Below are 15,437 nucleotides of genomic sequence, written 5' to 3' on the forward strand. Positions count from 1 at the left end.
TTGATTACTTGTCATGGAGAATTTGATTCTCTTATTTTCCCTCATATCCAATCACTTTTCCAATATAAAATCGAGTAGATAAAATAAATAGCTCATATCCTTAACTCCTACTCCCCAGACATTTTCCCCTGTCAAAGACAGAATTCTACCCTGCCCACAATTTTAGGCAAACCTCAGACATGCTTCACTTAATGCCTGGCTATCTTTATCTTTTCTCTATGCATACATCTTTGATTCTTCCCGCCATTCCTCAGACCCCATATTAGAACCATTATTAAAACAATTCTGCCACCATTACTGTGAGGGGTGTGTCAGTCTACTCTCCTATGATCTACTTACTATTGCAGGAAATTTCTGGTTCAAAGTGTCTTTCTCTGACAATCACTTCCTTAGGGATGCTGTCTGCCCTTATCAGGATGTAAGTTTCTTGAGAGCAGGGACTCTCTCTGCTTTTGTGTCCTCAGTCCTTGATATAGAGATACAAGGACACTGGGAGGGTAATGTTTTGACTTGCAAGTGAATTGGATTTGAGTGAAGCAGGGTTGTGCAAAGTCATCAACCTTCCTTCCTTCCAGAGTCATCAGAATTCATTGACAAAGATATAGGTCAGAATGACTTGGAGATGGCTCTGCTAGGAGACCTTGGTCTTTTTGAGCTGGGTTTTTTCAGGTCTCAAATTGTCTGAGACAAATTTTAAGGTTTAAATTCAGTAATTAAAACCTAGGTAAAGGAGTAGCTAGGCGGTGCAGTGGATACAGCACCAGCCCTGAATTCTGGGCAAGTCACTTAACTCCAATTGTCTCAGCAAATAAGACAAAATAAAACCTAAGTAAGAATGGAGGCAAAAATTTTTGTTTTTTTTCCCAGGTTATTTTTACCTTCTTTCTAAATCCGATTTTTCTTGTGTAGCATGTAGCAAGACAACTGTATAAATATGTATACATATATTGTATTTAACATTTACTTTAACATATTTAACATTTTTGGGATTACCTGCCATCTAGGGAAGGGGTGGAGGGAAGGAGGGGAAAAATTGGAACAGAAGTTTTTGCAAGGGTCAATGTTGAAAAATTACCCATGCATATGTTTTGTCAAAAAGCTATTTAAAAAAAAAAAAGAATGAAGGCAAAATATAAGACTACTTTGCCTAGTAGTAGATGTTCCCAAGGGTCTAATTCCAGTTGGACAATGCTGTTATTTTCTCCTCTTCTCCCTGTCCATGTGGGAAATTATGCCCTTAATATGTGGGTTCTCTGTCCAAAGGTCCATTTTTATCACTTATACTCTGCGAGGTACCTTGGGGTTTGGGAACTAAACTTCCTCCCTGCTCCCTTACCTACTTATTTATTCTATCATTTGAAAACAAAACAAAACAAAACAACAAACTAATACAATTAACTTTTATTTCATATAGTTTTCCTGATATGACTTCCTGAAAGTAGCTCTGGAAAACTAAGTTTTGATAAAGCCAATGAATACTCAAAAGGAACTGCTTTATAATGCCTTTAAACCCAAATCACTCTGGATCTCACAGATCAACAATAGGTCCCAGCCTAAGCCTCATGTGCTCACTGTGTGTTTTGATAGCTCAGAAAGAGCATAAAAAGAAATAGTTTCTATTCTAGCTAAAGACTGAGAATTTTCCCCTTTCAGATTATTTTGCGAAGGCAAGGAAGACCATCTTTTGTTTCCATTCTTAACTATCCTTTAATAGCTGAATGGGTATCATTCTCTCTTCTTACACCAGCCTAGCTGAAGTGCTCGAATCCTGATTAGATTACTGATTTTGTCCCCTCTTTCTGATACATCCTTGGATGCCAATGATAATCTTGGTCATGATTTTCAGGGTGTCCTGTGATTCTTAAATTATCTTTTGTTAATTTGTTTTCCGGGTCAGTTTTTATGATAGCAGATACTTTGCATTTTCTTCAATTATTTCCTCCAATCTTTTTATGTTGTTCCAATATCTGGTTTCTTCAAGTGAAGAAATTCTATTTTATTTGTTCTATTTGTTTGAGAATGTGCTATTTGGGTAAGATTTTCAATCTTCTGTTCTAAGCTTTTTCCCTAATTGTTTTCTTTTCCAGGGCTCTTATTTAACTTTTCAATCTTTTTTTTCATTTCTTCTTTGTATTCTTTTAGTAGATTTTTTCCCCTCTGAGGCCCTATTTATAGGTGTTATGAGATTACTCTTTCTTATGGATTTATTTCTCAGGCATCTCTTTGATCCCACAGTATCTCTTTCATGTGTTGCATATTTTCATCTATTTAACATCATCTTTAGCCTCATTATCTAGTTTTGTGCCATGGGACAGATTGTTTTCTCCTGTACTCTTAGATAGGGTATTTAAACACCAAAGCTTCTTAAATTGTGCATTTCAACCCCATATGAGGGTCACATAATTGAATGTGGGAATCACAAAAAATTTGTCAACAATAAATTTTGCCAAGAATTAATTCTTTATGAGTATATCCCTTTCGTTAATATATAAATTTGCTTTTCTCTTTAAAAATGGTAATGTGTATACTAAAGAATTATTTTAAAATTAATTTCTTTATGAATTATTATCAATAAATTTTGATTTGTATACCTAGGAGTCAAAAGAAACCCTGGTTTAGATTCTTTTTGGTCCTGTCTCTCATTTCCCTGTAGGCTTCCACCTCCCCTGTTATGTTTGGGCCCAAATTGCTGAAAGTCTTACAGATCTTCATCCCAGAATTAATTCTTTATGTAAAAACAAACAAGTATATCCTTTTTGTTAATGTATAAATTTGCTTTACTCTTTAATAAATGGTAACGTGTATACTAAAGAATTATTTTAAAATTAATTTCTTTATAAATTATTATCAATAAATTTTGATTTGTATACCTAGGAGTCAAAAGAAACCCTGGTTTAGATTCTTTTTGGTCCTGTCTCTCATTTCCTTGTTGGCTTCCACCTCCCCTGTTATGTTTGGGCCCAAATTGCTGAAAGTCTTACAGATCTTCATCCCAATACTTCTGGAGGATACTTGATCAGAACACTCATAGGCGTCAGGCTGATTTACCTAAGCTCATGCTGATTTCCTCTTTCTTAATACATATAGGATTATTTCAGTTGCTAGTGCCTTCTCCCTGAATATTATTTTGAACATTATTTTATATATAAACTGTTCTCAAAAGAACATATTCTCTAAGGGAAAAATTCAATTAATTTTTTTTTCTTTTTTATCTTTAGCACCTAACACAGAACATGACATATTAAAGATACATAATTATTAGTGATTGATTAATGACTAATGGGCAGAGCAATTGTAACTGGTATTATTAGAGGAAAAGTCCAAAGTGATGAAATAATGGATATTTTGAAGCATTTGGGATAAAATATAGGGAGTGGAGGAAATTTATGTGGCCACTTAAACAATTTCTTTAGACTTTAAACAAACTTAAGCACGTTTGCAGAAAACTTATAAGTTTTCCTCTAATTTTGGTCATTAAAGTTATCCTGTATTTACTGATATAATAAAAAAAAAATAGCATTATCCTTTTTTTTTCCAAATTCATTTTATTTTATTTTATTTTAATTTTTTTAAATTTTATTTTAATTAATAATAACTTTGTATTGACAGAATCCATGCCAGGGTAATTTTTTACAACATTATCCCTTGCACTCGAATAGCATTATCCTTAACTGGTTTTAAAATTAACATTCTATTTATCTCATAAAAAGCTATTTACTAATTTCCCACTCATCATTTTCCAGAACAAATTTTTCTATTGATGGGCATTCTTTCAAAACACATTCCCCTCTTCCCCTTAGTCCAAATGATTACAAAACTTATAAAGTATATATAACTTTAAAACCAAAGCATAATTTCTCCAACACACCTCTCTAGAAAGACAGTTTTTTTTTTGTAAGCAAGGATGAGGGGTCTGGGGATATTTGCTGGTGATTAAGGAGAACATTAACTCCAAGAGGGAACTAAAAGGGGGAAAAAAGTACCTTAGATTGTCTTTTAGAAAGAAATTGGAAGAATTAGAATCCAATGGGTTTTTTGTATTACTTCTAAGAAAATTGAGGGTGAGTTAAACTTAAGAACTCTGATCAATGAAGTGACTAATCACATCTCCAGAAGACAAAAGAATTAATATGTTACTCTACTACTGACAGAGATGTGATAACACAAAAGGCAAAAAAGAACATAGATTTCAGGACATGACCACTATGTGGATCCATTAGATTGACTTAGTTTACTTTTTTTGCAAGAATTTTTTTTTTCCTCTTTTCTTTCTCTTGGTTTTTAATTGGGGATATGGAAAGGTAAAGAGTTAAGAGAAGTGAGATTAGTAATGATGATGCAATATAAAAGAAGGCACTGAAACATTTAAAAAATGTGCAGTAGAGAACAGAAAGAAATTCAGAAGAAAACTTTACTATGTGTTGTAAAAGAACAGTTTACCTGGTAGTTGAAGTAAGTACCTGTAAGGTTCTAAAAGTATTCTTTCAGATGTTTTCTGAGCTTCTTCCATAATTTGTAGAATTCAAACAAGCTGATCTGTTAAAACAATAAACCACTGTTATTTATTTGAACCATGGTGATAATGTTAGTCCTCAAATTATCTCGAGAATGACAAACAAAAATTAAATGAAAAATGAAATTCTTATTGGTCCTTTTCTTAGCATTATGCCTCAATGAGTTTCAGGGTTCAGCTTGTTAACTTTATTCATATGAAAGTAAAGGCTGAAAGATAATTATTATGACTCCTTTTGATTACAGACAGGCTTAACTTATCTTTTTTTTTTTAATTTTTATTTAATAATTACTTTATATTGACAGAATCCATGCCAGGGTAATTTTTTTTTTACAACAATATCCCTTGCACTTGTTTCTGTTATGATTTTTTTTCCCTTCCCTCCCTCCAACCCCTCCCCTAGATGGCAAGCAGTCCTTTATATGTTGGATATGTTGCAGTATATCCTAGATACAATATATGTTTGCAGAACCGAATTCTCTTGTTGCATAGGGAGAATTGGATTCAGAAGGTATAAATAACCCGGGAAGAAAAACAAAAATGCAGATAGTTCACATTCGTTTCCCAGTGTTCTTTCTTTGGGTGTAGCTGCTTTTGTCCGTCATTTATCCATTGAAACTCTGTTAGGTCTCTTTGTCAAAGAAATCCACTTCCATCAAAATATATCCTCATACAATATCGTTGTCGAAGTATATAATGATCTCCTGGTTCTGCTCATTTCACTTAGCATCAGTTCATGTAAGTCTCGCCAGTCCTCTCTGTATTCATCCTGCTGGTCATTTCTTACAGAACAATAATATTCCATAACATTCATATACCACAATTTACCCAGCCATTCTCCAATTGATGGGCATCCATTCATTTTCCAGTTTCTAGCCACTACAAATAGGGCTGCTACAAACATTTTGGCACATACAGGTCCCTTTCCTTTCTTTAGTATTTCTTTGGGATATAAGCCCAATAGAAACACTGCTGGATCGGCTTAACTTATCTTTAAATGGTGCTTAAAATATATCAATATATATATTGATAAAATCAACATATCAATATATACATGTAATTTTAAAGTAATTTGAGTAGGAATGATTTAATGAACAAAATCTTAAACACCACTAAACAAATCATACATAAGAAATGAATAAACATGATTTTACATGCTCAAAAAATGTTTTTTCTTTTTTCAAACTAAGAAAGGGCTGTCCACTTGGCTCTTTTCAATAATGAAATGATTCAGGTTAATTCCAACAAACTTGTGATGGAGAGAGAACCATCCGTATCCAGAGAGAGGTCATTTGGGACCAAATATGGATCACAACATAGTATTTTCACCTTTTTTGTTTGCTTGTTTTTTTTTTTTCCACTTTTTTTCCCCTTTCTTATTTCTTGATTTTCCTTGTGTAGCATGATAAATGTGGAAATATATTTTGAAGTATTACATATGCCTAAGTTATATCTGGATTGCTTGCTGTCAACGGGAAGGGGGAGGTGCGAAGGGAGGGGAAAAAATTTGGAATACAAGGTAAAGGTGAATGTTGAAAACTATCTTTGAATGTATTTGTTAAATAAAAAGCTATTATAAAAAAAGGGGGGGGGAAGGGGGCCATCCAGTCAATTTAATTTAGGTTCTCTGAGCTAAAACATACAGCTATGTTTTAATTAAAGGCAATGCCTTTATTAAGGCTCTGAATTGGCAGAAGGACTTGTTCATGTTTATTTATCCCAGAAAAAGACTTTAAAAAGACATGAAAGCTATCTAAGAATCTTAAAGAGTGATCACCTGGAGGATTAGATTTGTTTTATTTGGCCACAGAAGATAAAATAAAAAACAAGAGGCACATATAAGGTAAGAAAAAACTTAATAATAGGTATCATTTATATAGTGCTTTACATATGCTCTCTTACAACACCTTTGTGAACTAATCATTATTAACCTTATTTTACAGATGAGGGTTACACAGCTACTAAGAAGTTGGGGAAGGATTTGAATACAGGTCTTCCTAACTCCAAGGACAATGCTCAAACCACTCCATCTGGCTGCCAAGTAGTCTTTGAGGGGTGGGATGGGCTGCCACAGGAAGTAATGAATTTTCCTTTTTAAAGCAAAGATATGCACATGAGGGAGGTTCTTGCTTAAGTAGAGGAAGAAAAAACTGTTCCTCTTTCACTTTATGATTCTACTTTAACTGAAAGATTTTATTTTGATAATAAATGAATATAATTTTTCCATCCTTCGATTGCTTGGACTTTTCTTGAATCTTAAGTCTCTTCATTTTTTTCTTTTACTATATTTTACATACTTAATTACTTCTTAATTGTAATGGAGTGCCATATATGCTTGAAACAACTTATTTCACAATCTCCATACTAAAACACTGTATTGCTCTCTAATCAATTTCTAGCTGTGCTACCGATATGAAGATTCAGCCTAGTTGCACTACTGATATGAAAATTCAACACCTTTAATGCCAGTTAATAAGGCATGAATTTCTTATTAAAGGATCAATTTATAGAGCTAGAAAAAATTAATGAAATTCATTTTTTTACTTTGAAAAATGTATCATTTTATTTGCAAAATAAAAAAATGTTTATAGAAACTTTAGTTTCTATAAACTATAAACTTTCTATACTTTAGTATAGAAACTATAGTTTTGTAAAATCTGTCTCTAAAACATAATTGTTCTCTGGGAGCAGGTTTCTTGGGCAGCTTCTGGAAGCAGCCTTCATTTCAGTTCTGAGTAATAATCACCTTAAATACAGCCAGCTGTTAAAGTCCAGTCCTTTAATGTCTCTTCCAAAATAGCCCTGTTAACTTTCCTTGGTTCTGAGAGCTCTTGTTGCTAGTCCTTTGCCTTTGCCTGCTTCAGCCTCCAGCTCCCTCTGAATCCAAAGCCTCCAGCCAGCACAATGGTGGAATACTAAATGGATCTGACTCCTCCTCCAAGAGAGTGAGCTTGTGGGAGCTGTGACTTGTGAATCTCCCAAAGTCTCTCGTTGGCTGGTAGTAGCTCCTTTTATATGATCTCTTAAAGGTGTGAACTCTAAAGGTGCGAGAGGTGTGAACTTTAATGTGTGAGCTAATGTGTGAACTCTCCCAAAGGTGTGAACTCCAAAGGTATGAACCAAGTACATAAATTTTGTTTCTATCAATTCCAGTGACCTAGCACCCTGTTTCAAGTTCTGGCCCATAACATTTATTGTTGGAAGAACTGCCAGAGTAAAGGGACAACATTATCTTTTTTGGTTGATCATTAGCAACAATTAAAAGGAGTTAAGAATAAAAGGAAAAAAGAATAAATAACAGCAAATTTAAAAACAACACTGAAGGAAAACTTTTTCCAAGTATACTTTTTGTAAATACAAAACATTCACAAATTACAAATATCTCAATAACTTAATCGCAGCTTGACTACAAAACGATAATCAAGGTATTGATTAATCAATCTGCTGAATGGATTTGTAAGCAAATGGCCACAATACCCTATTGTTTGCTAAACATTTCATCTACTAGAGTAGGAAATCACCATCTGACAAAAATTATTTGGAAAACTGGAACATTATATGGAAGAAACTAGGTATAGACCAACACCTCACACTGTATAAGAACATATACAAGATTTGGATACAAAGGGTGATATCAAAAACAAAAAAGAATATGTAAAAAAGAAAAGTCTATTTTTCAGATCTTTGGAAAGAAGAGGAATTCATCAAAAGACTAAGAGGCTTATAGAAGATATATCAACAATTTTATTATATGTTAAATGTTTTTTGTCAGCACAAACAAATCAATATAGCTAAAATTAAAGAGCTAATTGAGAAAAAAAATTTTTATTGTGATTTTTTTCTGATAAAGATCTCATTTCCAAGATGTACAAGAAACTGATTCAAATTTCAAATTTATAAGAATAAATTTCCATTTGATAAATGGCCAACAGATATAAACAGGCAGTTTTTTGATAACAAAATTCAGGCTCTCAATAGTCATTTGTAAAAGCGTTCCAACTCATTAATAATCAGAAAAATGCAAATTTAAGCAACTTAAAGTTCTACCTCATATTCATCAGACTGATAAAATGGACAAAAAGGAAAATGAAATAATAGCCCAATATCTCTTCCCCCAATAGTACTTTACTTTCCAAACACATATAAAGATGGTTTTAATTATTCATTTTCATAAGCCTTTGTATTTAAAATCTTTCCTCTTTTTCCCTCTCCTATCACCTCTCCAAGACAGTAAGCAATCTGATATAGGTTAAATATGTGCAATTATTTTAAATATATTTCCGTATTTGTCAGGTTGTGCAAAAAAAAAAAAAAAAAAAAAAAAAAAAAAAATCAGACCAAAAAGGAAAAAAACAAGAAAGGAAAAAAAACAAACAAATAAAAAAGATGTGCTTCAATCCACATTGAGTCTCCCTAGTTCTCTCTGATGTGATAGGCATTTTCTATCTCAAATCTACTGCAATTGCCTTGAATCATTACAGTGTTGAGAAGTCCATCAGAGTTGATCATGACAATCTTGTTGTTAATGTATAAAATATTGGTTGTTTTTCACTCAACAACAGTTCATTTAAGTCTTTGCAGACTTTTCTGAAATCAGCCTGTTCATCATTTCTTATAGAATAATATTCTATTATATTCATATATCATAACTTATTCTGTCATTCTCCAACAGATGGGCATCCACTCAATTTCCAGTTTCTTGCCACTACAACAAAGGAGTATAACTAGCAGTTTTGCATATGCCTCTTTTTCTTTCCTCTTTTTATTATCTTGTGGGATACAGACCCTAGATCAATATCTTTTACAGAATCAGTGCAGGGATATCAATTTTTGCAGAATTGCTATTCTCTTCCAATAGTCAATAAGAAGTATTTCATCTAACAAACAATTCATTTCAATATCCCTGGCTACTCATCATAAGGTATCTTTCATGAGATAAAATTCTAGAATTAAAAAAAACAAAAAAGAAACACAAAAACCTCCCAAGGATCAGAATTTCAAGTTTTATTTAGAGTTGTTTACATAGTATGGTGAAGTTGCAGTTGAATCCTTGTGTGACAATGGAAAACCATTTCATCCATCTATAAAATCTAGTCAAGAATGGGCAGAGGAAATGGGTTCAAATCATAACTCTGCCACTTTCTTTTAACTTTGGGCAAGTCAACTGACCTCTCTGGGCCTCAGTTTCTTCATCTATAAAAATGATGAAGCAGAACCTTTATAAAGTCCCTTCTGGAATTAAATTTATGAGAATAGTCTATTCAGTGACTATAGTGTAACTGTACTTCAGTGTAATTGAAAACATCATTAAAAATGTCAAACTCTGAGTAATTGAAAAACCCATGAAGATTCTAAAGAGCAGAAAATGAAATAGGCTGCCAATGATGGGGCCAAGAGAGAAGGGACTAGTAGGATAAAGGATTGAATAGATTGTCACTTATGATCACTACCTGAGATGTTTTTAATTGTTTTCTTTCTTATAAGACAATTCAATATGGAAGAAAAAAAGGGTTGAAATGACTGTGATGCAAAGAAAGACATTGATAAGATATTTTTAAAAGACATATTCATAAACTGGCAAAATACAGATATTTGTGCTCTGTTGGCTCACTCTAGCCAACTAAAAAAATTTCATTTTTTTCTTTTATTTTTGTCATAATCATTTTAATGTCTTTTAATAGATTTCTTAGTGATTCTCAGTAGAATAGTTCCCAAATATTTGGCATAGTTTCTCAATTTGTAAAAATTCCTTCTACTAAATCTAGTTTTTTGTTATGATATATTAAAAAATGAAGGTGATTTTTCTTTTGTATGTTTATGCAGTGTTGAAAGACTTCATGTTGTAATGGATAAACAATCCTTAAAGGACAGGCAGATTATTTCTAACCCTGGGCAAGTCAAATATCTCATTGGTACCACATAAGAGAGAATGAACTGTATATATACAGAAGAAACTAGAAACAAGGAGATAATTAAGTGAATATAAGTGAGAAACAAACTCAAAATGAAGATGGTGGCCATATGCAAGAAAAGAAAAGTAATAATAAAGAGGTAGAATGGAAAGGACTTGGCCAATAAATGAGGATGAAGAAAAAGATAAAAGTAATTAAGAGATGACACTGAGATACCAAATCTGGGGTCCTAGGAGGATTTCAAAGATTAGGAAATTTGGAAGGAGGGATCAGTTGAGTGAAGGAGAGGCTATCAATCCCATTTCAGATATGGTGAATTTGGGACATCTAGTAGTTGACAATATGGTTTTAGAGTTCAGGAACTGAAGTGACAGATGGAATTAGAAGGTGATATAGCCATTAGCTCTTAATTAAATGCTTAATATGTGAAATGAAAAGTGCTTTGGAACTAGAGGTATATATAGAGAAAAAACTAAACAATCCCTAATTTCAAGAAAATTTTATTGGAAGAAAACGAAATATAAAAACATATATATGCCTCTGTACATTTATATCAATAATTATATATATACACACGTACAACACAAATATAATTTAGAGGAAGTGGAGATCAGGAAAAATCTCAAGTAGAGAGGGTGGCACTTAAGCTGCAATTTGAAGGTAGCCAGAAATTCTCAGGGAGTAGACAGGATAAGAGAGTGAATTCCAGACAATGGGGACAGAACGAGCAAAATCATGAAGATGGAAGAAGGAATGTCACATGTGGGAAATAGCATATTCTGAAATTAGTCCAATATGGTTAAAATCAGAGTACACTGAGGGAAGTAATATAAAATAAGCCTGGAAAAGTAAGCTGGGACCAGATTGTGAAGGCTCCAAATGTCAGACAGAGGAGTTGATTTGTTTTAAAAAAAAAAAAAAGAAAAAAGAAAAAGGGGGAAGTCCTCCAGGACAACTATATATAGCTTCTTCAAAAGCCTTGAGTTGCCCTCCAGATGCCTTGGCTGTTTATAGTGTATTTTCACCCTGATATCACTTCCATTTTCATTTCTTTGATCTTCATTCAAATATTTTACCTTTAAATATGCACCCCTAGGTTTATAGCTTTTTACACAAATGAGTTAATGTTCACTCATATACAATGTTACCTTGTCACATTTTATAATTTTTTTTGAATCTGGTAAAGTCCTGCTCCTGTCATACTCTAGTCATGTTAGTGCCAACTATCATATTTATCTTCTTGGGAGACAATTCATTACATGAGTGAATGGGAATGAACTGCCTATTTCAGTCTAGTTTGTAAACATTTAATGAGGTTCAGGGAAAACATCAAGGAAAATCAGGTTGAAAGCTTCCATTTTGGCCTTACTAATGATAAATCATAAAATCTGAATGAACGTTATCATAGCAAGAGATAGAATGGCTCCAGGAGAAAGCCTCAAGTTTTTTTTCTTAATTCTCTATTTGGTCTCTAAGGTTCTCTTTTGTAATTCTGACTGTCAACTTATTCAAAGATAATGAATTGATCAAAGAAATTTATGTAGCAGGCATTCTGCTAAAGAAAGGCAAAAACTGTAAAAAAAACAGCCCCTACTTTCCAGGAGCTTACTTAACTCTAAAGGAGATGACATGAAAATTAAGACCAGCTACACACAATATATATACAGATTAGAAGGTGTCCTTAAGAGAGGAAAGCTCCATTGGCTGGGGGGATGAAGAGAAAATTTGATGAGCGTGCATTAGTCAGAGCCAAGGCCCAGAGATAGGAAATGGAGTGTCACACGTAAGAAACAACAATAAAACATGAGAAGACTAGAAGAGTAGAAATTGGACAGGGTGTGAAGTAGCTTAAATGCCAAGCAGAGGCTTTATGTGATTTTTGTGGTTCTAGGGAGCCACTTGAGTTTATAAGCAGAGGAGAATAGAGGTACAAAGACCTACCTTTGAGGAAAATCACTTTAATGGGTGAGGTGAAGAGAGGCAAGGAGATAATTAGGAGGCCACAACATTACTTTAAAGAGAGGTATCAGATGCCTGAACTGGGGTAATGATTGGGTGAATGGAGAACAGGGGACATATACAAGAGATATTGTGAAAATAGAAATGACAAGGTTTGTCAATGGATTGGATACTTGCAGTGAATCAAAGTAAAGATTTGAGGAGATGAGAGATGGAGAAACTGAATGATGTAGGTATCCTAGCCTATGAAGCCCTATCTTATGACACTAAATTGTTTGTGTGTTATACACAAGGCAAAGTCTGACAAAATGGATAGACAAAGTAATTCAGTAAGCAACACTACACTTAATCTAGTCCATTAAGTGGAATACCTACTAATACTAATACTAATAGGTATAGAGTTTCTTAATCTTGGGTCCACAGATTTTTGGAGATCCATTAAAAAAAAATCATGTTTTAATGTAATTGCTCTTCATTGTAATACCATATATTTTATTTTATTCACTTAAAAATATTGTGGAAAAGATTTACCCATACTACCAAAGGGATCCATGAAACAAACAAAAAGTCTTAAGAATCCTTGGTTCTTTAATAAAAATATTAAGAACAAGGAGATAATGGTCTGAGTGGAGTTGAGATGTCTGGGAAGCATATACTCTACTGAAAAGCAGCTCTATTTGTTATATCAAAGAAAAAGAAACATGAAATAGGGAAATAACTGAATAAATTATAACATACATGATAAAAAGGTACAGTTTTAGAGAAACTGGGGAAGAATTGTATGAATGCAGAGTGAAATGGATAGAACTAAGGCAATATATACAATAATAAAAACACTACAAAGAAAAACAATTTTGAAAGATTTAAAAACTATGATCCATGCAATGACCAACAATAATTCTATCAAACTGATGATGAAGCATGCTACCTTCCTCTTGAAAGACTGATTGACACAAAATGGAGAATGAGATGCACATTTTTGGACATGGCCAATGTGAGAATTTACTGTTTGACAATACATTAAAAAATAGATATTTTCTTTTATGTTACACAGATTTCCCACTATATGTTTTCCCTTCCCCTCCCAGAGAAACATCTCTTATAACAAAGAATTTTTTTAAAGTGAAAAAAGAGGGGAAAAAATTCTGCAAAAGCAATTAGTACATTGAAAAATCTGGCATCATATGCTATGTTCCACTTTGGTGAACTTCTGCAAAGGAGTTTTGTTAGGTTTTGTTTCAGATTTCTACTTTGGGGCTAAACTTGTTCTTTATAATTTCACAACACTCAATTTTCATTTTTTTGTTGTAGTTTTATGTTGTTGTAGTCATTTGTGTATATTATTTTCCTGCCTTTGCTTACTTCACCGGACAAAAATTCATGTAAGGCTTTACAAGATTCTCTGAATTCATTAAGTTCTTGTTTCTTACAGTACAATAAGATTACATTTCACTCATGTAAGAAGTGTTTATCCAGCTCCTAACAGACATTTAGAAATTTTATTTCAATAAATTGTAAATATTTATTGAATGATATTCGATTCTTTGCTACCATGAAAAGTGCTGCTATATTTTCATGTATCTTAAAGCTTTTAGCTTAAAACCACAATAAGACATTGTTGATATCTTGCATGTTCCAAGAAATTTTTCTTTTTTCCCCCATGAGAGGGACTGGAGGAGTTGGGAGTAAGAAGTGGAATAGGAAGAGTTGTTAAAAAAAGAAAAAAGAAAAGAAAGAAAAGAGGATCAGTAAATCTTTTTTCTCAAATGAACAAAAGAGAATAGAAGGCCAAAATTTAACACAAGTCAAGCACAGGAGTACAAGTAAAATATTGAATTTATTATCTTTGTAAAAGAAAAAGCAAACTTTACATGACTTTACTTCCTCATGTTCAATCCTGTTCTATTCTGCATGTAAAAATGCTAATTTTATTTGGTGTTTAACATTTTTAAGTTTGAGGGGAAAAAAAGAGCTTTTACAATGTGGTATCTAACCTCATTATTCAACTGAAATTGTAAACTACTAAATTACTTGTGACTTGTCAAATCTAATGGCTTGTCTTAATCCTTATTCTTCTCAGGTCCCTTACAGCATTTAATGCAGTTGACCACACTCTCCTCCTGAATACTTTGTTGATTGTTATTCTGTCTCATTGCTCCTTCTCAGTCTTTTTTGCTGGCTTATTACACATATGTGATATTTCTTGCAGATCTATGCTAAGTTTTGCCTTAGATTCTCTTTTCTTTTCTCTATATATTAGTTCAGATTGTTACTTCATCAACCCCCAAAGATTTAATTCCCTTCTTTCACCTCTTTAGAATCCTTGGTTTACTTTGAGGCTTAGCTTCAGTGCCATCTTCTGCATGGGGATTTTTCTGGTCTTTCCTATGATTACTGATCTCCCTTCAGGATGCATCTCCTCTCCTCTCTTTCCTTCCTAATATTTCCCTCTTATAGATTACAAAGCTCTTTAGTGATAGAAGATTTCATTTTTATTACTGTATTCCTATTGACTAAGATGTCTTGAAGATAGCATTAATAAATGCTTACTGTTTAACTATTTACTGATTTATAAGGACGAGTTCTAGCTCATCACTATCTCACCTAAAAACATGGTATTTATAATAATCTGGTTGGATCACTATGGAGAATAATCATTCAGTGACCCGTCACAAAACTATAGATTAATATTAGCAAATTTTTGAAACTGTCACATTGCTGACACAATTTATGAGATCAAAAGGGTTTCAGATATCATCTAGGCAAATCAGTTCCCCAGAAAAACCAATACCTCTCATCAATGTTCATAAAGTCTCCAAATTAGCAGTTTCAATGCTAGACAACTTACTGCCTGCCTCCTGATGCAGCTTATTTTTCTTTGCCACAACTTAAAGCAGAGATGGTAATTGGTAGAGCTTTGGTTTTCTATTCAGATCAGCCAGGCTAGAACCTATTTTCCACCCCTCAATTTTTTTTTTCTTCCTCCAAACTCACAAACTTTCATAATATTGGCTCCTCGTAGTAAAAATACTCTGTGAAAAGCCAGTCATTTG

The 15,437-nt window shown here is 33.1% G+C and overlaps 1 protein-coding gene across 4 annotated transcripts in view; it reads right to left on the minus strand.

Annotated features, from left to right (window-relative positions):
- GGPS1 (geranylgeranyl diphosphate synthase 1) overlaps nucleotides 1–15,437 on the minus strand; it is a 42,847-nt gene that overhangs the window by 20,382 nt on the left and 7,028 nt on the right. For 2 of the 4 annotated variants that reach the window (XM_051993577.1, XM_051993576.1), the window contains exon 2: nucleotides 4,441–4,536. In XM_051993577.1, coding sequence (XP_051849537.1) covers nucleotides 4,441–4,510 — 70 coding nt within the window. In that variant the 5' untranslated portion in view covers nucleotides 4,511–4,536. Of the gene's footprint in view, nucleotides 1–4,440; nucleotides 4,537–15,437 lie in introns of those variants that run through there. The other 2 variants (XM_051993578.1, XM_051993579.1) reach the window with 2 other exon arrangements.

The sequence above is a fragment of the Antechinus flavipes genome, chromosome 4, assembly GCF_016432865.1.
Source record: "Antechinus flavipes isolate AdamAnt ecotype Samford, QLD, Australia chromosome 4, AdamAnt_v2, whole genome shotgun sequence".
Lineage (NCBI taxonomy): Eukaryota > Metazoa > Chordata > Mammalia > Dasyuromorphia > Dasyuridae > Antechinus > Antechinus flavipes.